General features: G+C 43.6%; 1 protein-coding gene across 1 annotated transcript in view; it reads right to left on the bottom strand.

Annotated features, from left to right (window-relative positions):
• COL5A2 (collagen type V alpha 2 chain) overlaps positions 1–26,254 on the bottom strand; it is a 161,711-nt gene that overhangs the window by 62,875 nt on the left and 72,582 nt on the right. Inside the window, exons 2-12 of the mRNA XM_035135854.3 lie at positions 24,901–25,128; positions 18,063–18,076; positions 16,329–16,361; positions 15,456–15,488; positions 13,702–13,755; positions 7,602–7,709; positions 4,471–4,548; positions 2,778–2,822; positions 1,823–1,876; positions 1,487–1,540; positions 514–567 (exon numbers count right to left, since the gene is read on the bottom strand). Of these exons, the coding sequence (XP_034991745.1) occupies positions 514–567; positions 1,487–1,540; positions 1,823–1,876; positions 2,778–2,822; positions 4,471–4,548; positions 7,602–7,709; positions 13,702–13,755; positions 15,456–15,488; positions 16,329–16,361; positions 18,063–18,076; positions 24,901–25,128 (755 nt within the window). The remainder of the gene's footprint in view (positions 1–513; positions 568–1,486; positions 1,541–1,822; positions 1,877–2,777; positions 2,823–4,470; positions 4,549–7,601; positions 7,710–13,701; positions 13,756–15,455; positions 15,489–16,328; positions 16,362–18,062; positions 18,077–24,900; positions 25,129–26,254) is intronic.

The following is a 26,254-nucleotide window of genomic DNA, read 5'->3' as shown; positions in this document are numbered from 1 at the left end:
AGTTAAGCTTTTTCCCCCCACAAAGGCTGGCTAGCTCTTTAGACATTCAAGTGCAATGTCATTAAGAAGGTAGATCTACTAAGTTGATTTCTGATTGGTCACAGAGAGTATTGACATCAAAGATGGAGTGTATCTCACGAACGGGGCAAACAACCACCTGTTACCATTAAGGAGCTGGCATGTACTGGTCTCTGGTTCTTGTAAATATGTGAAGCTTCACCCCCTGTCTTTGCTTCCTGGAACCAACCAGCCAGGTACTCTCTCTCAAAACCTTCTTTTGAACTTTACACATGCTCCAAAACCCAAGATTCATATATATAAGTTCCACGGTAATTCAAAAACATGTTTGGAATCATCAGCGTTTCCCATAATGTAAAGTGCTGTGTAGGGTTTTGCTTAGCTTATATGTCAAGCAAAAAACAACAACAACAATGGTGTTAAGTGTACTAGTAGTCTACTATATTGGGAGTTTAGGCACCAGGATTTGATATGAATAAATGCTCGTGAACATACTGGAGATCCTGGGAATCCAACTTCTCCAGGTTGTCCTGATCTGCCAGCCTCACCCTAAGAAGAGCAAACAGGTAAAAAAAAAGGTTCAGATTTATTTTGCAATCCATCGGTAACGTTCACACATACAAATCATCTATATATGCTAACAAAGGAGTTTATATAGTTCGATGCAACACTGTGAAATATCTATATCTGAATCTTTCTTTTCCCCAAAAACATTTTTCAAGTTTTCCTTTTGCTGACCAATATATGCATGTCAGCTTAACGCAGCACAACTTTTTTAAATTAACATATAAAAAACATACATTTACATTTACACAAAACATACACAACACGCTACCTTATATTCGTAGCATAAAACATACCCACATTACTCTATATAATACCTACCTATACTATACATATCAACATACCTACACACCTACCCCACACGGACACCCACCAAGTGACTTGACTCCCAGCCATTCTTACACTACTTTATTTTTCCAACTGGCTTAAACGCATTTCATTATTTTTTTAATCTCTTCTTCTATCTTGACTTTACTCTCCTTTCACTCTAATCATTTTCTGGATACACTCAATATCTGTCAGAAATGGCTTTTGCTGAGGTGTTTGGTTTCTTTCTCCTCCGTTGAAATTGCAGACCACCCTTTGCGCCTCGGTTTTCAAATGTTTCGGAAGTTGAATGGTCTTCCGGAACAGATTACATTCGAAAACCAAGGTACCACTGTGCAAGTTTGGAGAAATTAAAAATGGCAAGTTTCAGATTTTTCTAGTAATCTACCAGTAATCTGTGTGCATGGAGGAATCACAAATTCCCTCTTCTGTAGCACCCATGCCACACAAAAGCTGCTCTATGGCGTTCCTCACTCTCTAAAGCCAGTTTTTGGGAGTACAATAGATTACACCTCGTCATAATGCTTCCATTAGCAGATCATTGGCAAATCTGAAAGGTAAGCATTTTAAAACTTACGTCTTCGCCAGGTTTCCCCGGAGGGCCTTCTGGACCACGAACACCAGCTGGCCCCTACCAAGATAAAGGATGCACTATTAAATCAACAAATTACCGTAAACAATTCCGGGTATGGGTTGGGGTGAGGAATAGATTGCTCCCTCATGAAATCAGAACACCTGAAAAACTTAAACAATAAGCAAAGCTTCACTGTCTTGAGAGGAAATGTTTCCCCAAATTTGGTTCACAAATTTGTGGTGCCACTAGCAGAACTTACAACACCTCATTTCATTGCAGTACACCTTTCTCTCCCTACCCCCTTAACATTTAGGTAGGTAGAAGCATCCTTGACCTTACCATTGGCCCGGGATCCCCGTGTTCACCTGGAGGGCCAGAAGGGCCTTGAGCACCCTAAAACAGAGAAAATATACATTAGGAATCGGAGAAATCTATCAGACAAGGAAAGACACGATGTGACATATCTTGCATTGTCTATGAATCTATTTCCAACTCATACAGGTTTTTATAATGCTTATAAGCAGATCTCAGGGTGGTCCACATCTTGGCAGATGACTGCTTGGAGAAGCCGTGGAAGCTACTCTCGGCTTCTTGAAGGGAGAGGCAGCAATATGAGCACAGCAGCAAATAACTGTACGTGACGACAAGAATCGTTTCCAGTAATGAGAAAACTAGCAGCCAATACTTTTATCATTATCCAAAGGATGTCACTGATAAAACTTGGGCAGTAATGGAGCAGGGATTAGGCAAAGCAGTTCTATTGAAAAAAGTCCCTTTCACTTCATTTTTGTTTAACTGCAGCTTGATATTAAGTGCCTATATAGGGAAGTTTGAAATGTTGGGTGTTCCATTGTGTTTTTAATACTTTGTTGCGAGCCACCCAGAGTGGCTGGGGAAACCAAGTCAGATTTGTGGCATATAAATAATAAAATGTTTGTTGCTGTTGCTGTTTAAAAACATGGACAAACAGTCGCTAAACTTAGCAAAGGTTTACCAAAACAAGCCAAATTCATGATATGAGTTAGGAAATTTCCTTGCTTCAACTAGCCATAGTTAACAGAAGAGTTCTGATGCTATGCTAAACAGCAGTTATTTGAAAGGAAGGAAGGAAGGAAGGAAGGAAGGAAGGAAGGAAGGAAGGAAGGAAGGAAGGAAGGAAGGAAGTAAGTTCATTGGGAGTGGGAGATAACACATTCCTAAAGTTGACTGTAGCACACTCATGCAAATGATAAACCATTGTCTACTATTGTCCCCAAATGCTACCAATTATACTTTAAATTATCAGTCCACTTACAGGTTGTCCTTGCAGACCTTGAGGCCCCCGTGGACCCACAGGACCCTGTGAGAGAAAACAAACCCTTGTTAAACATATTGGCTTTTTAAAAAAGGAATCAAACGCTTTACAGTATGACCATGCAAAGCATCCTGCTATATGTGCTCTGTGTCATAAAAGATAAACCTGGACTTGATCTGTAGTACTAAAGGTGATAGCTTACATGGCTGTTCCTCAATACTAGGGTTGCCAGCCATCCTGTATAATACAGGTTTGTCCTGGATTTTAATGTAAAATGCTTTGTGTCCTGTATTGATTTAATACAGGACAGAGTTGGTCCTGTACCGTATTTCCATTTTGCTAATTCATTTTCTCTCTCTCTCTCTCTCTCTCTCTTTCTTATCCCCTCAAATACTTTGAAGCCAAAATCCAGGACACCATCTTGCCAATTTTATTATTATTATTATTATTATTATTAATTATTATTATTATTATTATTATTATTATTGTCATGTGAGCATGGTGGGCATTGTGGTTGTCGTGATCACTCCTAATTTGTCTCATAAATGTCTTTATTTGGGGGGTTTCCCCAAAAAAAATGATCCCTGAATTTTTGAATTTTATTGACATTGATGCTGCATTTATCTTGTATTTTATGCTGTTTCTATGCTGTTTTTAAGTCGCATTTTAATCAATGTTTTGTATTTACTGTTAGCCGCCCTGAGCCCAGTTTTTAAACCAGGAAGGGCGGGGTATAAATAAAAATAAATAAAAAATTATTATTATTATCATTATTATTATTACTATTACTATTATTAAATTTGAAATACACTAAATGGAGTGAGAGAAAGAATATATATATATAACTCTAAAGCTTGTTCATCAACATCTACATGAGGGAATCTAGCTTTCTAGGACTTTATAAATAGCTCCTCCAGTATCTGAACAAACCACATTTTTTCTGATACCACTCCTCTGTAGACAGAGCTTTAGCTATTAGTAATCTAAACATATTTAGCTATTAGTAATCTAAACTAATTTAGATTATTAGCTATTAGTAATCTAAACAGTTATTTAACATTTTCTTGTTTTACAAATGCTTGTACGTCATTCAATGAAGCCATTCTGGGTGTCAAAACACAGACACCCGTGCCCATAAAAACATCTCACACAGTACAAATTGGATCCCCTTTCAAAAGTAGGTGCCATGTGGCTTGTGGAGCTGCTGTATAATGTATAATGAGTAGCAATAGCAAACCTCATCGGAATAAGAAAAGAGGAAATTCATTTATTTCAATAAGTATAATCTGAGTACAGTGGTACCTTGGTTCTCAAACGGCTGAGGTTGTCGAACAAATCGGCTCCCAAACGCCACAAACCTGGAAGTAAGTGTTGCGGTTTGCGAACATTTTTCGGAAGCCGAACGTCCAACTTGGCTTCTGCTTGAGTGCAGGAAGCTCCTGCAGCCAATCGGAAGCTGCGCCTTGGTTTTCGGGAGTCGAACGGACTCACAGAATGGATTAAGTTTGAGAACGAAGGTACAACTGTATAATTTATTTGGATACCATCCATTGTATCCTATGTTGCCTTACTGGGTGGCTGTTGTTTTAAAAATTCTTGTTGTTGGCCAACTTAGCCGCTTCACTTTGAAAATGGAAAGGCGGAATAGAAATCCTGTAGCCAACAAATATACAGATTAAAAATATATTCTTACCACTGCTCCGGGCATGAATCCCATTTGGCCAGCAAGCCCGGACTTTTCATCCAGGCCTGCCATCTGAGATGTAAATGGCTGCAATCATAAGAAGAATAACCATTAACCTCAAGGTAAATCCCAAAAGGTGTGTGTGGTTTGTTTGGTTTTTTTGCAGGTATGAATGAAAATAATAAAAACAACAACAGCAACCGCGACAATATATTTATAACCCACCCTTCACTCCATGGCAGGTCACAGCATTAAAAACTACACTAAAAGCAATTTAAAACAACTTGCAACCATAAAAGTAAAGCGAGGTACTCAAGAAACTCATCCCTGCACACTTACAAGGGTTTAAGTTCCATTTAACTCAGTAGGACTTATTTCTGAATAAGCATGTCTAGGATTTCACTGCAAATTTTACAGTCATTAGGAGTGAAATGTTTGCTGCTGCTTCTTCTTCTTCTTCTTCTTCTTCTTCTTCTTCTTCTTCTTCTTTGGCCTCGTCTTTTCAATCTGAGTTTCGGACCGGGGCTTCTGGCCCCGCCCCCAATCCTCAAAACTGAATGTTGAACTCACCATACTGTGATTCCTGTATCATTTATCATCAGGCCTCCCCAACCTGGTGCTCTCCAGATGGTGTTGGATTACAGTTCCCATCATCCCTGGCCATCAGCCATGCTGGTTAGAGCTGATGGGATCTAGAGTCTAACAACACCCAGAGAGCACAACGTTAGAGAAGGCTGCATTGCTTCAAAATTGTACCGAAGCCTGGGTAGCTCAGTTGGTTAGAGCATGGTGCTAATAACACCAAGGTTACAGGTTCAATCCCCGTACAGGACAGCTGCATATGGGGTTGGACTAGATCAGGCATCCCCAAACTTTGGCCCTCCAGATGTTTTGGACTACAATTCCCATCTTCCCCGACCACTGGTCCTGTTAGCTAGGGATCATGGGAGTTGTAGGCCAAAACATCTGGAGGGCCGCAGTTTGGGGGTGCCTGGACTAGATGATCCTCAGCATCCCCTTCAACTCTACAGTTCTTTGACTCCATGATTCCTTCAGTCTTACTGACCTCTAGACAGCAGCCTCAGCTTTGTTACGCTAAGGTTTTCCTTAAGATCATCCATTCCAAAGTCCATTAATCATTTGCCTTCAAAATTCATTCTGCCATCACCTGCATTTCATTTGTTTCCAAAGGTATGCCAAGTTTAATTAAAAGGAAAATGTCTTATCCTCACGTTGTGCTTTGGGAGTCAAGAGTTTGAAAAATGAGCATGAATTGAATTATCCCAGGCTCTGCTTGTTTTTAAAAAACTTACCCTGTTATCTCCCAAGCCCACGAGAAACCCTGTTCCCTCTCAAGGATGTCACACACGCCATGATCAAGAATAATTTCAAACTTAATTAAAAAGGAATAATTTATAATTAAACCAGCACTGATTAAACTTTCTGCAAGTCACAAGAGGCTGGGGTAAATATCAATGTAAGTAGGTATTTAAGGCTGCCATCCCATACACACTTTCCAGGGAGTAAGCCCTACTGAACTCAGTGGGACTTACTTCTGAGTAGAAGTGTAAAGGATTTCTCTGTAAATCATTGTTTGTTACCCTCACACTCTGGCACTACAAAGCTGCTGTCAATCTGGATTTTCTGATTGACACCATGCTCATGAGGTTTCACCCATGAGCAAAACACATCATTCTTTTTAAGCAGAATAGATGGCATAATGGATGCCAGACCAAAAATAAATATATATATATCTCCAGACATATAAGGAAACTGGCATTTCCATCTCAGAAATGGTAATTTTCTGAAGTACCGGATTTTTCTGTGTATAAGACGAGCTTCTTTTGACCAAAAAATGAGGTTCAAAATTTAGGCTCGACTTATACATGGGTAGTACTAAGGGGGGAGACACAAATGGTTTTTTGGTGTGACCCCAAGATTGTACGCTGTGATTGGCCACTCAATTGTTGGGGGGGGGTGTGCCGAAAATCGCTCACCCACTAGAACGCAGCACACAACCACTCGCGTAGCTTACAATTGCCGCTTACAAGCTAGGGGTCACACTTCGTTCCAACGGGTGAGCGATTTTCGGCATCTCCCCCCCCCCTCCAACAATTAAGCGACCAATCGCCACTTAAAAACTCGGGCTTGCGTCGCAGAAACCACCTATCAGCTCCTTGATCGCCGCCAGCGGCCGGCAATCACGCTCCTGCTAGCTGCGACAAGGGCAGCTGTCTATTGGCTGCCACAGCGGCAAACAGGAGGGCTAACGACGGTGATCAGGCAGCTGCGACGCAAGCGGTTGTGTGCTGTGTTCTGGCGGTGAGCGATTTTGGGGATTTTCCACACACACACACACACACACACACACACACACACACAACAATCAAGTGGCCAATCCTGAAAATTGCTCACCTGCCAGAACGAAGCACGAGCCTGAGTTTTTAAGCGGCGCTTGGGCGGTTGATTGTTTGGGGGGGGGGATGTTGAAAATCGCTCACCCGTCAGAACGAAGTACGAGCCCGAGATTGTAAGCGGCAATTGTAATCTGCGCGAGCGGCTGTGTGCTGCGTTCTGGTGGGTGAGCGATTTTCGGCATTCCCCCCAAATAATGCCCCCCAAAAGCTCAATTTCCCCTATTTTCTAAATTTTGAGGCCCCAAAAATAGAGGACATCTTATAGATGGAGGCGTCTTATAGACAGGGAAATACGGTACATAAGAGGTCAGGTCATTGTCATGCCTCATACCACTTGGAATTGCTTCCTCTAAGACTGTCTCACCAGAGTGGTGCATGCTCTGGTTATCTCCTGCTTGGACTACTGCAATACGCTTTACGTGGGGCTACCTTTGAAGGTGACCCGGAAACTGCAACTAATCCAGAATGCGGCAGCTAAACTGGTGACTGGGAGCGGCCGCCGAGACCATTTAATTTCTGACTTATTTATAGCGTTTTCCCCCTGTGTATGGATCCACCCTAGGTCTCCATCCAAAGGCAAGATTAAACTGAAACCAACCGAAAATTCAAAACATTTCTACATTTATTGTGTAAGTTTGAAATCCTGAAGTTCAAACATCAGCCTGCATGCTGCTACCACTCCAAATTTCTCTTCTTACAGTGCCCAAAACAAACGTCACTTACTCTGCCCACTCCATCTGGCCCTGTGGATGGTTGACCAGGAGGCCCAGGGTCGCCAGGCTGTCCAGGTATACCAGGTTCCCCATCTATTCCTGGAGGACCACGTGCACCCTAAAAAGAGAAGCAGTAAAAATCAGTACAGGTATTTGCAGAACCTAAACAGACCCACAAAGCTAACCATTTGTACGCCAGTTCGGCACGTGCATGCCGAATACAGAGAGCCCTTCTTGTTACTGAAGGTACCTAGGCAATGATAGCAGTATAGCCACAATTCCAGAAGTTTCAACCCTCACATGGAGTCTGTTGAAATATTCTAGAAGGCACTTGAAAATAGTCTTGAACAAGTTGCTAGGCAGCCAAAAATTCCCCCAGCAACAGGTGCCTTTATTAGGTCATGTGGTCAATTAAGGCTGGGTCAGTTCAGTTCACTTTAGTTTTATTACAGCAAAGGCCAGCAATACAGAATACTGTAATTCCAAACAAAAGAAAATCAGCAATAACATCACCAGAAAAAAACAATTACACAAAGGGAATTTGCAATATGTTATTCAATAAAAGAGATTTACGTTTCTTAATAACTAAAGTGCAAAATTTGGCCACATCATATGAAACTGACTTGAGGAATATTCCAGAAGGAATTTTCGTAAGGTTTTGGAGGAGAATTCCAAGTAATATTGTAAGGGTGTAAATTTTGATAAAAGGGGTAAAATAAGTTAAGCTCGTTCTTCACTATAAAATTCGCAGAATAAAAGGATATGAGTGACAGATTCTACCTTGTTAGACATGCAGGGGCAAAGGCGCTCATGAATTGGTACCCGCATAAATTTGCCATGCAGCACAGCTGAGGGCATTGCCTCAAAACGGGCTCTGGAAAAGGCCCATCTATAGGCTTTGTTAGTGATGTCAGATAAGTAAGGGGCAGCTGCAAAATTATGCCAAGATTTTAGACATCTATAATTCTCCGGGAGTAAGGAAGGAATCAGTGGAAGGAATCAGTGGCAAGGGGCGTGGGAGGCAATATTCACCAATTCCCACTCTCCCTCCCGGCCCTTTATACCTCCCTCTAAATCTGCTCCATAGGGTTAAGGCACCCTACGAAACAGATTTAGGGAGCTCTTTAGGGCTCCGTCAGAGCAAACAGCAATTCCGGTTTTTCCCCAGATTGTCATTTACTCCACTCTTATCATTTTTCACTCACACTGGTGCAAATTGAGAGGAACTTCTTGGGTTCCGTGGCACACGGTCCCAGATTTATAACAACATATTTCCGCACGATAGCTTCTTTTTCAGCACTAGGCATATAGCCAACAGGCTGTTTGGGTGACAGTGAGGCAGGGGAGGAATGAGGAAAACAGAAGAAATATTTCATGGAGCTGTCTGGAATAAAATCTGAGGTGACTCGTCTGAGGTAACCTCCACGCACTTCATAGCCTTGTTTGTTTGCGACAGGGCTCTGCCATTTTGACTTTGAATGGACGAGTCACTTAGTAGCCGAGTATGAGAGACCAGGAGGAGAATGGATAAGTACTGCCCAGCAGCATCTTCAATAGGAAGGGGTGGCCTTTTGATATGAATTACAAATGTGCTTCCCCTTCGTGTTTTTCACCTCATCTTCCTCTCACTTGCAGCACAGGACCAAGTGTATTTTATGCGTGGGTTTTTTGTTTTTGTTTTGTTTTTTTTAAAAAAAACACAACTAGGAATGTAGAAATATTGCGGACAGGTGAGAGATTCTGACTCAAGAAGAAGGTAGGCTCCCACAGATGAAATGAAGCACACGGCACATTCTGTCAAATGAAAGCTTCTCAAGGTGCCATTGTTCAGTGTTAAATATCGAGATTGAGAGGCCAGCCAAAATAACATAACCACAACAGAAATCTGAGGCATTCTGAAACTTGCAGTGGTCATGCTGTGTACCATCTTTTGATCAAAACGAAACAAAACAAAACTGAACATTGGTTTCTAAATATTGTTATAGATTGGGAGGGGGGGAGGAGACCCCTAAATCCTAGAAATTAATAAATGGCAGGATTTTGATTATTTGAAATGTGAAGGGAGAAATACCAGCTTCAGAGCTAGCCTAAGCAAAGTGACCTGGCCAAGCAAGCAGGGGCGTAAGAAGATAGGGGTGGTAGGGGCGGGCCGCCCCCGGAACGTGTGTCACACCCCTCCAGGAGGCATGCCACGCCCCCGGAACGCATGTCACGCCCCTCCGGGAGGCGCGCCCCACCCCCAGAACGCACGCCACGCCCCTCCAGGAGGCGCGCCATGCCCCTGGGAGGTGCACCATGGCCCTCCGGGAGGCGCGCCACAGCCCTGGAACGTGCGCCCCACCCCTCTGGGAGGCGTGCCCCACCCCCAGAACGCACACCCTGCCCATCCGGAAGGTGTGCACCGCCTCCAGAATGGGCACCAGCCTTGCCCCCGCCGGCGGAGCTTGAAGCTCCGCCACTGCAAGCAAGGGCCATTAAGAAACAATACGGGGCCATTGAGGGCTATTGGCAATGCAAGAGAACTATCGTCCTCCTTTGCCCTGAGGTGTGAAGAGAGACTGGGGATGTGAAAGGGGAACTGGGCGTGGGGCAGGAAAAAAATAGCCTTTAAAGCAAGGTGTGCTAGGAAGAAGAAGGGGGAGAAAAAAGCTTAGGATCCATGTTGGGCAGGCCGGATGAAGGCTGGCTGGGAGAGATGCCTTGGACTCCAGGGCTGCACTGCTGTGGGAGAACAGGCCCTTCTTGAAACAACCATGCTGTAGAATCTGGACTTCCTCCCTACAGACTGAAGGTGTAAATAGGTGAATAAACCATATTTCTTAAAGCTACGACAGTATCCGCCGTGTCTCAATTCTCCAAAGGAACACAGACCCTGGGTGAGTGCCTGGAACCCCCGGGATCGTGCTACTGCTCATCTAGTATCTACCAACCTCATCCCACCAGCCTCTAAATAATGCTGTAGCGATCAGCCTTAAAGTTAGCCAGGTTATAGAGGGTTAATCCTAATAGAACTCTAAGAACCCAGGGGGAAGGGCTCTGGGGGAGTATAAAAACCCCACCCCTGGAGTCAGTAGGGGTTGTTGAAGGGAGTTGTTGGTTAGAGTTGGTGTGAAGATAAGAGCTGCTTTATTATTGAGGTGGATGACAGATAGTGAGATAGTCAGACAGGATACAGCGTTGTGAGATTATTGATAATTATTATTAGTTATATTTAGAGGTAATAGGCCGGTAATTAATATTTAGAGGTAATAGGCCGGTATAGGATCCATCTGTGATTTGAAACCATTTAAGCTTTGTACTGTAACCAATACGCTTATGAACATACAATAAATCCTCTTGTTTTGTTTTACATTATCCTGGTCTGAGGTGTGTGTGTGTCAGAAAGTATTCAGCTTGTCGTTGGCACATCATCAATAGACCGTCAAACGTCCGGGGGTGATGTGCAGGTCAGAGTGACCGCGACACATGCATTCAGAAAATCTGGGAAAAGCTTGCAGGTTCTCAGTGCAGAGTCTAAAACCCTGTGCAACCATTGGTGTTCCGCCCCTCTGGTGCCCCAATAAATGGAGGTTGGTGACAGGACCCGTTGGTTCAAATCCGCTTCCCCTCCCCTCCACAATTTCATCATATCCACAGTTATTGTTGTGTGAAGAGGGCTTAGGTGTTGCCTCGCAGCCAGCAAGTTTGGTGTTAGTGTTCTCCGAGAAATGTCCCATCTCTAAAGTATTTTTCAAGTGCAGGTTATCTGAAGCATGGACTGCACTGTATTCCCTTATGACTACAGGGGTGTTCACACACTGCATTCAACGAGTGTACGGTTTGTCTACCTGTATGTACACAACAAATCAACAAGTGTACAGCCTTTCACACAAGCACTTGCACATGTGAAGAGACAACTTGTGCTTGCCTTCAGTGGAATGTGTGAACAAGCCTAAATTCCTTCTATTTCAGGACGAAATCAAGGGGTATAAAGCTGAACACCATACCAAGGGGTTAAGACTGATATTTACCCTCAGCCTTAAAAAGAAGTTTAAAATGAAGCAGGAAGTTTAAAATGAAGAATATTAGATTTCCACTGCACTGGTGGATCGCTGCCTCGAGACAAAAGATTGGAGTTTTTTAAAATAAGCATTAGCTAGAGGTTAACCCTGCAGCTTCTTAGGACAACTTGTCACAAAATGCAGTGCAGATTGCAATAGTGTAGTTGCTTAAGGAGAACCACGAGATGGCACTATAACACACTATTATTCTTGCATTGCTTCCTCATTAACTCAATGCCTAAAATAGATTTGGGAAACATGACAACATTACAAAGTGCTTGCAGCCAAGGAACTGGATGGCTTGTTCAAATCAATATGTGAAATTCAACACACAGACAGACACACACAGAGAAAGAGAGAGAGAGAGACAGTCAGTAGAGTCTTTTGGCCCTCCTTGCTCCCTTAACATCGCCAGCTCCTAATGGTCCAACCCACAAGTGGCTAAAGGAATTCCCTTTCTCTGTAACTCTTAAAGGTATGCTAGCCTTGCCAAGGTCTAGACCAGGAGTGGGGAAACTTTGGTCCTTTGGTATTGCAACCCCCCCATCATGCCTGGCCATTGGCCATGCTTGCTTGGTCTGATGGGAGTTGTAGTTCAGCAGTATTTGGATCCATAGGCTCCTCCTCACCCTGGTCTAGACAGTAGGTTTTAGCAATCCTAGATCCCCTTGTTTCCTGGCCCACAGTCACCAGTCTTCCAAGACATCATTGCCTGCTTCCTTCCAGCCCATACAACACATTCCCTCCTGATCGTAGGTCCTGTGTGCTTGTGCCTCCTTCTTACATTTCTCCTTGGCTCTGTTATTTCATCTCCTCGTCTCCACCACCCATTGTTTCCTCAGGACTCATCTTTTCAGCCACTGCTTCTTTCCCTAGCTTTCCTTTTTAGTCATCCTGCCTATTAGTCATCTTCCCTAGCATTCCTGTCTCTCTACTCCCCCACCACCACCACCACCACAGCACCATCATGACCTTAAAGCTCTGCAAGGTTTTTTCAGAGCCCTGTCTCTCATTAACTCTTTCCCTGTCTTCTCTGCCCTTTTCATCAAGCCTCCTCCTCCTCCTCCTCTTTCCTCAGGCTCCGTTATTCCCAGTTCATTGTTTATTCTGTACCTCTCCTTCAGACAGCTTGCCCCCGAACTCAATGACCCTTATCTTTGCTATCCGCTGCATCCTCAGCCCAACCATCAGCCCGTCCTACAAAGCTGCCCCTGTCTGAAGCAGGAGCAGTCAACGTGGGGCCCTGTTGTTGGACCACAACTCCCTATAGCCCAGCCAGCCATAGAATCACAGAACTGAAGAGTTGGAAGAGACCCCCAAGGGTCATCTAGTCCAACCCCCTACAATGCAGGAATCGTCCCCCACAGCTGTACCTGAGTGGGCTCGAACCGCCAACCTTCTGGTTATCAGCCAGATGCACTGACCCATTCCGCCACTGGGTTGTTGGGAACTGTAGTTCAACGACATCTAGAGGGCACCTCATTGGTTAGCACCCCCGATCTAAAGGATCTGAGACAGCTTTAAAACCCTAGCCTACTTCAGTTGTGACAGAGCCAAGTCCCCAATCTCTTACAGAATTTGAACCGCAAACATTCCATACAATCACTTGGCCAATTTGTGCCAGGAACCTTGCTTGACGTGATCATGAAGCAATGGGAGAAATATACATTTTCTACTTCAAAATGCAGCTCTGCACTGAAAAAAGACACTAAGGGCACATTTGGTACCAAGTTGTAGAAGGCAGATTATTTGCATTTCATCTAGCCTTTTTTCAAGCTCCTTAGACACTTTACCAGCAATTGATTGATCAAAGGATAGTTTCCTGACCATCGTTGGGGATGGTGACTCATCCTTCTCTACCTGACTCATCCTTCTCTGTTTTGGTCCAGCTATGCAATGCATTTATATTTACAAATAAATTCGCAAATAGACCAAGCATTACAAGATACTGTATGCATCCAGTAATCTTTCCTTCCAACAGGAGGTCAATCTGGGGTACCATGCCCTCTGCAAGTGTGGAGAACATAATATATTAAACAAGGTTCTTGAAAGAATATGTTAACAACTTACAGGTCTTCCTTTTGGTCCTCTATCTCCTCTTGGTCCTTGGGATCCTGGAGGCCCCTAGACCAACAATTAGAACTGTTAGGGACATAGGCATACATTTTGAAATAGCATAACGAGCACAGCACAGTTTGGAAGTTAAATAATTATCTCTTGCATGAAACATGGATTCATTGTCTTGTTAACGTTGAAACTGCTCTCATCTGGCTCCATGCATCTGGGTCTTCTGCGATTGACTGCATTGCCACAGTGGTTTTCAAACTGTGTTCCATGGAGCCTTGTAAGCTTCTCAGGAGTTGGTCAGTGAGAAGTTTGGTAATAGCAGGTAAGCTTCCCTGAACAGCAGCTCACCCGGCACTACTAATCTTCTGCGGCAATATGAAGCCACAGAGGAATGTTGGCCATGTTCTCCAGGTCTTGTTCTCAGTTCAGGCAGGACAGCAGTGAATCCCAACAAGACTGATCACATGAACTGATGGTGGGTCATAAATCTGCTCCAGAATCTTCAGGCTAGAGTTCTGTGGCAGATGCACAGCAGTTTCTCAGCAAAAGAGCCAACATGGAATGTCCTCTCTGAAGGCAGAGTGCTTGGAAGCCACTGCCATAAACTATAGCCCATTTTCCCCTAAAAAGTTCACTATTGAGGGTTAAAGGGAAAGCACATGTAGAATTGTCCAGAGACCACTGGTTAAACATCAGATGCATACGCTCCAATATCCCCCAGAGGAAAATCAGGGCATGTGAGAAAATCATGAGACTTAGGTGAGATCACGCCCCCCCCAAAAATGTGCATCTTTCAGGGCTGTGCTCTTGCGGAAGCCAGGTGATCAAGGGTACGACCCACAAAAACAGGCACCTGTGAAGGCCACACTCTTGCGGGAGCCGAAATGAGACAACCCAAGATCCAATTGCTTCTGTAATTCTGGGATGTCCTGCTCACAGTGGGGACAGTTGACAGGTATGCAGATGGGGACAAGAAGCCAGCAACTTAAATGAACTTTACAAAAGTTCTGGAACGAATATATAAGAAGAGACATGCTGGATCAGGCCAAGGGCCCATCTGGGCCAGCATTGTGTTCTCACAGTGGCAAACCAGATGGCTATGGGGAAACACAAGCAAGCCAGCCATTCTGAGCTGCCTGACAATGTGATTTTTGCATGCCCGCTGAAAGCTATTTTTCTCCTAACTCTGGATCTGAGATCTTTCACTTCCACTCAAGGTGAGACCAAATGTTACATTCCCAATGAGTGCAATGAAGCTCAGGTGGCAGCTGATGTTAGGGAGAGGGGCAGAGTTGCACAGAAGCATCAGGGAGGGAGAGATGGCTTAACTCTCCCCGCCCCGCCCCCATCCTGCAACCCTACTGCAGCAACTTCCTTGTCCCTACGCCATGTTTGCAAATGCAAACACTCACACATGTCTGGAAGGGTAAACAGGCACTGGGGACTATCTAAGTACAGAGAAGCACAGAAAAAAGCCGTCTTTCCTAAGTATTATATGTGAAGTCTAAAGTGCAGGAAGAGCAATAGGAAATGAAAACAGATTGGGAAATCTATATAAAAGACCTCATGCACAGCAACCACTAACAACCATATAAATAAAAACTATAGCATGGCTATTCAGCATTGCTCTAGAAGGAAGATGCAATAACCAACTCTGAAAGTAAGAGATCAGAACAGCTGCCAAAGATAAGAAGAAAGTGCATACTGGGAGAATATTCCACATTCTTTAAAGAATGCTGGAGTTAGTGATTACTTACAGCTGGTCCGGGCCGACCTCGAATACCTGTAACCTAAAGACAGAGGACAAGTTTAATAACAGATCACAACTTAGCGATGTGTATCATGTATTTTGTGGTAATTTGCAGCATGACTGTCGGCAAGAATCCTCTCTCTTTGTCTGACAGACTCCATTAACATTTCCACAGATTTTCTGCAGAAGGAGCAAGAGCCGGAAATGAAAAACGAAACACTCTTAGTACATTAAAAAGCTATCTGGCAGCGATGTATTTTCATTTTCCACACAGACACACATCTCTCAGTGCTTGGCCTTATTATAAACATTGTTGGCCACTGGGGCCAGGCAGGAATTTTTCCACTTGGCAAATTGGCCCTGGCCCTGTGGTTTTCTCGTTCCTCGTAGCAATCGTCACAACTTTGTGCAGCTTTGTCTTGGATCGAGGAGAGGTTGTAGCCTCTGCCTGCCCCTCCATGGGAAAGGGTATTCCATTAAAGCGATCAATGAGGAGCTGCTGGATTTAAAATGGTATACCCAATGCCTAAGCCCAAACCTTCACATCTGCAATAAATAAAGTTGTGGTCTACTTGACCCATTCTTCACTTATACTCATTGTCCTGTCTGGTTATTTTACTATATTTAAATATATCAGAGGCAAAGGGGTCACAAGGCCTTGACACACAAGTTACTGATTACTGCATGCCGTCATTTGTCAACAGTTATTGTTTTATTGCTACCTATCTTTGGTTAGGGGGTGGGGGCAATCAAAGTACCAAAAGATGGAACAAAAATGCCTCTAATAGATGAATTGTTTTACGTACTACGCCCCGTAAAGAGTCATGTCAGTGAAAATTAAAATGGAAACCAAAAACAAAGAAACCCAACAACAACTTACCACTGGCACAATTCCAGGTTCTCCTTTTTGACCCTGCAGGGTTGGAAACAAATGTTATTTCTGACAGCACGATAATAAAGAAAATTGTGCGGAGAAAATGCTTTTCAACATTCTACATAAAACACATGATGACATTATGCAAGAGGAAGGGGGGGTCCCAAATTATTAGAAATCCTGAAAATCTCTTTTAGCATTAAATGCTAAACAGTGCGGTTACCTAAAGCCTGGTCATGGATATGGGTGAAAGAAGCTTTGCTGCAAGAGGGAGCAAACTTCCAGATGTACAGCGGGTGGGTGGGTATGTGTGTGTGCATTCTGGTTCTTGTCTTTTCTCCCCTTCAAAATGAATCTATCTGTGCTCCACCAATAGTACACAGTCGGGGTGTGTGTGTGCAGGGAGAGATCTCCTTTTACATGAACATAGTTCCAGCTGTCATGACTTAAGATGGTGATGAAGAAACCTGTGGCCCCTTCAGATGTTGTTAGATGCCATCTCCTATCAGCCCCAGTCAACATATCCTACAGTCAGGGATGGTGGGAATCAGAGTCAATCAACAACTAGAAACCTATAGGTTCCCCACACGAGTCAGGATCTGGGTACCTAAAGGACCTCTCTTTCCTGCATGTATCTACCCATACCTTGAGATCTTCATCAGAGTCTCCTGCTCTCCATCTCTAAAATCAGGTGGGTAATGAGCAGTGAGAAGCTTTATTCGCAATGCTCTGCCCAAAAATGTACTCTTGTGTTCTTCCAGCACAAGTTGGAGACTTTTTAATGCTCTCGGACCTTTTTTAAATATCAGTTGAATGCAGTTTTTATTCTGCTCTGTGACGCTTGTTCTATACCATGGATGTCCAACTTCGAAGAGACTATGATCTAATCCCACTAAAAAAAATTGGCTGTGATCTACCCATTGTATTGACCAAAGTTGTTAAACTTTCTTGGGAGAGGAAGACCCAAAGTTGTTGAGCTTCTTTTGGCTTATTGACCTGGATAACACGATTGTCAAGGATCAACCAGGGACGCCCCGCAATCGACCGGTAGATTGTGATCGACCTGTTGGACATATCTGTTCTATACTACCTGTTCTGCTTTTGATTATATTGTTATGACAGGCCATTCCATCATTTAAACTGTTTTCTTTGTACTTGCCTTCAGAATATTTACTGAAGGAAGGGGTATACATATCCTTCAGCCCGTGTGCTATGACTTCCTGCTGTGTTTAAAATCCAACAGACCTCCCACTATGACTTCAATAGTTGCAGCTTATTTGTACCAGCAGCAGAAAGTCTGTATCTATCACTTGTTCCTGCCTTTCTAAGGAATCTCTATTATCTACGTAAATCCTGAAAGATCTCAGTGGCTTCCCTGTGTTTCCTCTTGCACATTACAGTGGTACCTTGGTTTTCAAACGCAATCCCTTCCGGAAGACCGTTCGAGTTCTGAAATGTTTGACAACCGAAAACTCAATAGCTGACAGCTAGGCCTCAGGATCTTGCGCTCAGCCGAAGCCGCGTGGCATGTTCGACTTCCAAGGCACATTCAAAAACTGAAGCATTTACTTCTGGGTTTACGGCGTTCAAAAACTGAAATGTTCTTCAACAGAGACATTCAAAAACCGAGGTACCACTGTAATTAATTTGTGAGAGGTATGCTGTTTAAGGTTCCTTGAAGTTTTTTTCAAATTACCATCAAAGCGCTTGAGGGAGGTAAAGAAAAGTGAGAATGCTTACCTTCCGTCCTCTACCTGGAAGAAAAGGAAAGAGAAGAGAAGAGAAGAGAAATTAGCCTAGGTGGGTTCCCAGCACATATACAGACAATGATTTCCATGATGAAATTCTGAGCTATATTCAGGCATTCAGAATGTGACTTTGCTAAACATGCACGGAGCGGCGAATATACAGGTACGCTTTAACTCTACTTCTCAACCATTTCTGTCTTCTGTGTAGTCATAGAGGCTTTTGCACAATTCAGAACCCTGGAAAAATCAGAATTCCAACATGTGCAGGGCAGCTTCTCTCATGCTGCTAACAGTGATTGGAGTTGCCAGCACGTTCATGGGTTTAAAAGACCAGTTGGCTGAATCAAACAGGAGATAAAAAGGCAAGCGTTTTAAGAAGTAGAGGCCTGAGGGGAGAAAGTTGGGAAGAAACACAGGCCTGAGGGGCAAATGCATGAATTTCGTTACATGAATAATGGAATGGGAGCAGCCATGGAGAAAGAGGGAAAGTCTCAAGCAAGGGCCCAAGAAAGGTCTGTGTTGCTACCAAGAAAGGAGAGAACAAAGGAGCCAAGATGCAAGGAGGAAAAGTGGAAACGCAGGAGAGGAGGAATGTCACATGCAGAAATCCCCAGTCTTTATTTGGTGCTCAGGTTGCTAATTTTGACAGTTGCATAAATGTGTGCTTTATTGAATGAACCTGGAAAATTGCTTAAGCCATCCTGCGGGAAGATACTTCCTATTTCAAGAATGCAGAATTTTATTTTGCTTATATCACAGATGAAGCAATTTTGCATAAAACTCTTCTCTGCAAACCTGCACTCAGACCACAATCCTATGTATGTTTAATCAATAGCCCCATTGCGTTCAAGGATACTTACTTCCAAGTAAGCGTTTATAGGATTACAGACAGAATCTGCTATGTGCTGATCCTTGAATGCTTCCTTTAACATTTATATTTTGTCTTTAAACCTAGCAATCAAAAGTTGGCCAGCAAGCACAAATAATTCAATAAATGTTTTCTAAATACTACCTCCCATCATCATTTTTATCGAATTTTGCAAGAGCTACAGCTGGCTGGAAACCTGTTTAGCACCAGCCACTTCTAACATGCATACTAATTATAAGCACATGCCCAGAAGTGAAGTCAAACCATAATATAATTCTTAGGCAGGTGTTGAGAAATGTATTTAAAAGCATTCAGGCAGTCAACAGCTTTGGCATCATCTTCTTTCCGCTTGTGTGAGTGAAATTTGCAGCCTTTGGCCTGAAACCTGTGAAATTCACAACCCATCTGCTTATTAAAGCATGCCATATCTTGTCCTATTGCTTCATCATCCAATAACCAGCTGTATATCTCTTGTTCATACTCCAAGTCATCAAAAGTAATCTAAATGGCAAATAAATATATATATAAATACGGTAGAATTACCGTATTTTCCCGTGTATAAGACTAGGGGGTTTTTTAAACCCAAAAAATAGATTTAAATTTGGGGCTCGTCTTATACATAGGTAGTGCTGAGGGGTGTTTTCTTAATTTGGAGTCCCCAAAAATAGGGGGCCTCTTATACATGGGGGCGTCTTATACACGGGAAAAATACAGCACTCGGCACACAAGCCAGGCATGCTTGAGCACAATCTGGTTTGCTTCCAGTATAAAGGAAGGTCAGAAATTCAAATATTTCCTTCTGCTGCAGGTCTTTCCCTTAACAATTAGTAAAATACCCAGTTTATGTTCCTCGGGGCATACAAAGGAAATGAACTATATCACCAAGACAGCAGTTCAACAACCCTTTCCTGTTTTAAAACAAAAAACCACAAATTGTATGGTTTGAATTTTGTAAGAAAGTGCTGTATTTATGCGAATCTAATGCACCATTGAATCTAATGCGCACCTCAATTTTCAAAACCTTGAAACTGAAATTTGCTGGTGCCATCAAATTGAATGTGCACCCTAATTTGGCCAAAGAAGGTGTGCATTACATTCGAGTAAATACAGTAGCATTGGTTTAGTCCAGGGGTGCCCAAATAAAGAGGGCCACATTTGATGAAGCTAACATGCATGAGGGCATGTTAGGACTGAAGTTGTTGAGTTGTTGTTGTTTTTTGCAATTTGACCCAGAAGTTGTTCCGTTTTTATTTTTTTAGGGTTTAGCTGCAAAGTTGTTGAGCTTTTTTTAGGACTGAAGTTGCCGAGGATTTTTCCACAGGGATACAGTGGTACCTCTACTTACGAATAACTCTACTTACGAATGTTTCTACTTATGAACGGAGCTCCGTCCGCCATCTTGGATGTGGTTTAGATAGGATTTTTTCTACTTACAAATTTTTAGATAGGGTTACTTCAACTTACAATTTTTTTCTCCCAATGCATTCCTATGGGATTCGACTTACAAATGTGCGTTTGGAACGCATTAAATTCGTAAGTAGAGGTACCACTGTATAGACATATACTGCCAGGGGCTGGATTACATCGACCGGCGGGCCAAATTAGGGCCCCAGAATGGACTTTGGACATGCCTGGTTTAGTCTAACGCATCTGTTCTTCATACTTTTGTATTTTCTTGCATGAAAATAGATATAGTGCATCACAGCTCTCCAGTCTAGCCAGGATTATGCCTATTGCAAACCATCACATGCTCAGTAGGGGGACCCCAACAGCAGATGCCATGTTGGGGCACCACTGCACATCTGACCTCCCAATAGTTGAGTCACTGTTGCTTCCTGGGAGGGAGAGGGAGAGGCAAAGCAGAGGTCTGCATGGTGCAAACGCGCCAGCGGAAATACCAGTTTGATTCCGCTAGTGCTCACAGCCACCTCTCTTCTTCCCTCTCTGAGGAAGCAGCGGCAACTCACCTGCTGGGGGGGGGGGAGGCGCAATCCCCTGCTGCCACCTCCCCACAAAATTGCTGCCATTCCGGCCAATAATCTGGCGGGCATTGCTTCCCCACTAGAACTCTTACACCGCTGAGGCACTGCTTCTCTGTAACTGGGTGGAAATGGAATTAGAACGACATGCCATATCATCCAACGATGCCTTCCCTCCACAACCAAGGCCCTTTTATAAAGTTTATCCAGGAGTAAACTTCATTCCGACAAAAGTCCTTTCAATGTTAATGAAACACTTCCTGATTGCAAGGCCTGACCTCACTGTTGTTTCTTGTTGGCCACAGCTGAAGGACTGGTAATGAATAGCCTCTTAATTATCCTTGAATAGCCTTTCTTAATTTCCCATTGTCAGTTTCGCTTTCTATGGGAGGTTGTGGGGGCGGGTAAGACTTTAATTACAGTTTTTTTTTCTCTCCTGCCAGATTGCACCATTTTGCTATACAAAATTAAAAGGAAAGAGACTGCAATGATGTGACATTGATATCATACGGATTCTCCATAAAGAATGAACCGCACGGCAGGGCAGCAATTCTGGAGGGGGGGGAGTAACTACCATGGAAACAATCTAGGACAGAGTAAACACTGGTCCAGTTGCCAGAGGAAAAGAGGGAAGATAGGATCTGAAGCTATATGTGGCTGGGAATATAGCCTAAAACTTCAAGCATGGACCACATGAGCTATCATTGGGTCTTTGGTGGATAGTCCCTATTTTCCAGGGACAGTTCCAGATTTACAAAAGCTATCCCGTTGCTTTTTTTATTTGATTCTGGAAGGTCCCGCTTTTCCTTAGCACATCCCTATTTTCACCAGAGAAACATTGGAAGGTATGGAGTTATGCGACCCTCGAGCCAAAGAGATAAGTAACTACAGTGGTACCTCGGTTTAAGTACACAATTGGTTCCGGAAGTCTGTACTTAACCTGAAGCGTACTTAACCTGAAGCGAACTTTCCCATTGAAAGTAATGGAAAGTGGATTAATCCGTTCCAGACGGGTCCGCGGAGTACTTAAACTGAAAGTACTCAAACCGAGGCGTACTTAAACCGAGGTATGACTGTACAGTATACAACCTTTAGAAGACACCTGAAGGCAGCCTCGTATAGTTTTATTATGTTTTTATATATGTTGGAAGCTGTCCAGAGTTGCTGGGGCAACCCAGTCAGATGGGTGGGGTTTTATGGAATAGGACGTCCCTGTTTTCATCGGAGAAATGTTGGAGGGTATGCCTTTGGAGGCAGTGCTGCCCCCTGGATTGGTTTTTAGTAAGAAGGCAGGTGGGGTGGGGGGCTAGCTGAAGACAGACTGAGATTGACGGGGTCATGCTTCACTCGCTCTAATGGGCCAGCCTCTACTGCACCAAACTGTGTGTCAGGGGTTGTTGCGACTACTCTAGAGTAACGACTTTCCACATGCTTGTCTTTTAACAGTCTTTATTGGTGCACTCTATTTACAGTGTAATGAGCTGTTGGATGCATGTCTGCTCATTCCGATCCAGAATCCGGCACTGCCCCTTTGCGCGATTTTGACCAACATAATAGCCTTGGGGCAGTGAATCTCCTCCCCTTTCTCCTCCTCCGTAATTCCGATGCTGGGGGAAAGGGTCTACGCTCCGTCTTTTCTCTGTCCCCCCTTTCCGTCTCTCTCTCTTCCCGCCTGTGGAGCAGGGGCTCTCCCATGCTGCCAGAGACCTGGCACTCTCTCTCCGCTTCCTGACTATCCCCTTCAGACCCCACACTTTCATGGCTGCTTGGGGAGGAACTGCTCCTGATGAGAGGGGGAGGTTCTCTATACTCTCTTCCCCCTTACACTGTGTGTCCCCACCACCACCATATTCACACATGGTGCATAGTCATATCTCCACCTAAGTCTGCTTGAGCCATTTTATCGTTGTGAATTCCTTGAGCCTCAACTTCCTGAACCACACGTCTTAGACTAATGTGTGGATCATAACCGAATGATCCCCCTGGTTTTTGTGCTTTCCGTATGTCCCAACAACAGGGACGGCCCGAGACATGTTGACACCTGAGGTGGAGCCCAAAATGGCTTCCTCCCCCCCCCCCTCACCAGGGAAGAAGGGGTGAGGCAAGGGGAGGGGGAGAAAGATCTCAATCGGGATCTGCTGCCTCTAGTGTACCCTACCAGCCTGGCCTCATGTGTGGACCAGCCCTGCCTGACGCTATTTTCAACTCTCTGTGTGTTAAAATATATATTTTGAGGGGGAAAACACTTCTAGAAATGGATATTCTGAGAGAAAATACATTTTAAAATCAGATCAGTAGTTGGATTCCTATTGAGGGTACTTGGCAAGTCGACAGGACAGTGATGAGGGACTAAGGATTGAAGTGGTTACTCTGTGATATTATGGCAGTGGACAAAGCTGTATGGTAACTTTTGAGTAAATGTGTTTTAATATAATAATAATCAGCGCTTTTTCGGGGGTGGGTGGGATGCAGGGGTACGCATACCCTTAAACATTTTGTGAATCTTTGTACTTTTGTCCATTTACAGTGGTACCTCTGGTTACGAACAGAATACATTCCGGAGGTCCGTCCGTAACCGGAAACTGTTCTTAACTTGAGGCGTGTTTTTGCTAATGGCGCCTCCGGCGCGCGATTTCCGCTCACATCCTGGGGCAAAGTTCACAACCAGGAGCACCTACTTCTGGGTTAGCGGAGCTCGTGACCCACAGCGTGCATAACCAGGAGCGTTCGTAACCAGAGGTACCACTGTACTGTATTTATTTTTCCCGATTTGAACTATAAAATGGTGGGTTTCTTGAGTCAAAATTAGAGTACCCCTAAACATTATTTTGAGGGGGAAGCACTGTTAATAATTATATTATATTATATTATATTATATTATATTATATTATATTATATTATATTATATTATAGAAATAACAACAACAACAACAACAACAACAACAACTGAGGGGGGTTTGTGCAGCAATAGGGCAGAATAGACTTGAGACTGGAAATAGACTGATACAAACATATCCTTACCAGATGGACTGAATTGACTATTGCCTGTTCTGCAAAGGAAAGACTACATGAATCATAAACACATACAGCTGCACTGCTCCCTAGGTTCTAGGTCAGGCATCCCCAAATTTGGCCCTCCAGCTGTTTTGGGAGTACAATTCCCATCGTCCCTGACAGCTGGTCCTGTTAGCTAGGGATGATGGGAGTTGTAATCCCAAAACAGCTGGAGGGCCAAGTTTGGTGGTGCCCATTCTAGGTGTTCTGGGTGTGGTGAGTATGCACAAGTGCCCATCTCCCGTGCCACATTGACTCATAGAATCATAGAATCATAGAGTTGGAAGAGACCACAAGGGCCATCCAGTCCAACCCCCTGCCAAGCAGGAAACACCATCAAGGCATTCCTGACATATGCCTGTCAAGCCTCTGCTTAAAGACCTCCAAAGAAGGAGACTCCACCACACTCCTTGGCAGCAAATTCCACTGCCGAACAGCTCTTACTGTCAGGAAGTTCTTCCTAATGTTTAGGTGGAATCTTCTTTCTTGTAGTTTGAATCCATTGCTCCGTGTCCGCTTCCCTGGAGTAGCAGAAAACAACCTTTCTCCCTCCTCTATATGACATCCTTTTATATATTTGAACATGGCTATCATATCACCCCTTAACCTTCTCTTCTCCAGGCTAAGCATACCCAGCTCCCTAAGCCATTCCTCATAAGGCATTGTTTCCAGGCCTTTGACTATTTTGGTTGCCCTCCTCTGGACTAAGTCAGTATCCTTCTTGAACTGGACACAGTACTCCTGGTGAGATCTGACCAGAGCAGAATACAGTGGTACTATTACTTCCCTTGATCTAGATGCTATACTCCTATTGATGCAGCCCAGAATTGCATTGGCTTTTTTAAGGCAAGTGTGTGCATGTCTCAGTGAAGATGTTATATATTCCAGCATGCAACTGGCCCCGATTATCACTTTCGAAGCAATCTTACCAATAGCACCTTCAAATCCATTGCGCCCTGTGTTTGGGCACACAGGGCAGCACTCTCCTGGAGGGACCTGCGGACTTTCACATTCCAGCACATCGAGACATTGGATCTCATCACAGAGAATGGCTCCGCTGTCGCAAACGCAAATCTGACATGGGGACGGCTTCCAAATGTCTCTGTTCAGATACACCTGGCCATTCTGCGTGCAGGCAACCTCTTCGGTATCTAGTTCTAAAAGAAAGGAGAACAGAAGGCAATGTAAGTGGCTTCATTTTACTACACGGGAGAAAGAGATGGCGACAGAATGACAACCCCTAGTGAGGTGCATGTGCTTCTTCACTTGTTTGCTACATTCAGGAATTCATTCTGGCTTCCTGCTGCGTACAAACCATGAGTCATGGCTTATTATTTTTTTATTTAGAAAAAAGAAAAGAAAGGTAATAGCTCTAAGTTGGGACTCAGCTACATTAGTTTTAAAAAAGCGTTTAAAATGTGTTATATCACCGCAACACCAGGTGGCGCTGCAGAGTGCCGTCTTTCGGCAATGTGATTTCCCATTATGAGGTTTACAACTTGTTTTCCTGAAACTTTTTCTGATGTGTCTAGATCTAGCCCTGGAGTTTGTACCCTAACTCGAGTAAAGCTCTTCTGCCAATTGTGAAAGCAACAAAAAGTGAAACAGATGTGTTGTTAACTATTACCTACCCACACTCTCATTTCTTGGCTTGCACAACAACAAACATCTAACCTGGTTGTTTGAGCTCTGATTCCTAGCATGAGCGGATAATTCATGGTTCCTGTTACACAAGCAGCCACCCCTCTTTCTGCTCTGTCCTCTGATGTTTGGCATGCGGGACTATGGCTCACTTAATGTGTCACCTTCAGAAATGAAGTTGTTCAGAACAGAAACAGAGGTTTCTGAGTTAAAGTTCTCTAGCTCGCTTTCAAATAAACCACAAAGTTACAGGCTGCTAAATGTAGATTGTGACATACCAGACATTTAAAGCCCATTCCACTCCCCCCCAATAAAATCATGGGAACTGTAGTTTCCCCCACCATGTAGCTACAACTCGCAGCAACCTCTCCCCCCCCCCGGTAGTTTAATTTTTTTTTTAAAGAAATCAATAAAAATTTACAATCATACAATTTGTGTATTCGTTTTGAGAGATTCTCTGAATCTTGTGACTTCCCCCCATCCCCTACATTGGTCCTTTTTTCAATAATTAAGACTACATATCAATACGTTCTCCACTATTTTCATTTTTCTAGATTATCTGTAATCTTTGTTACTTCACAAGCCATTCTTATAGTCCAGCTAAAGTTTTGATTTGCTTACAACGGTTTCCTAAGTAAATTA

Source organism: Zootoca vivipara, chromosome 1, assembly GCF_965207765.1.
Source record: "Zootoca vivipara chromosome 1, rZooViv2.hap1.1, whole genome shotgun sequence".
NCBI lineage: Eukaryota > Metazoa > Chordata > Lepidosauria > Squamata > Lacertidae > Zootoca > Zootoca vivipara.
Note: the sequence above shows the minus strand (reverse complement) of the source record. Positions and strands in the feature narration are given on the sequence as shown.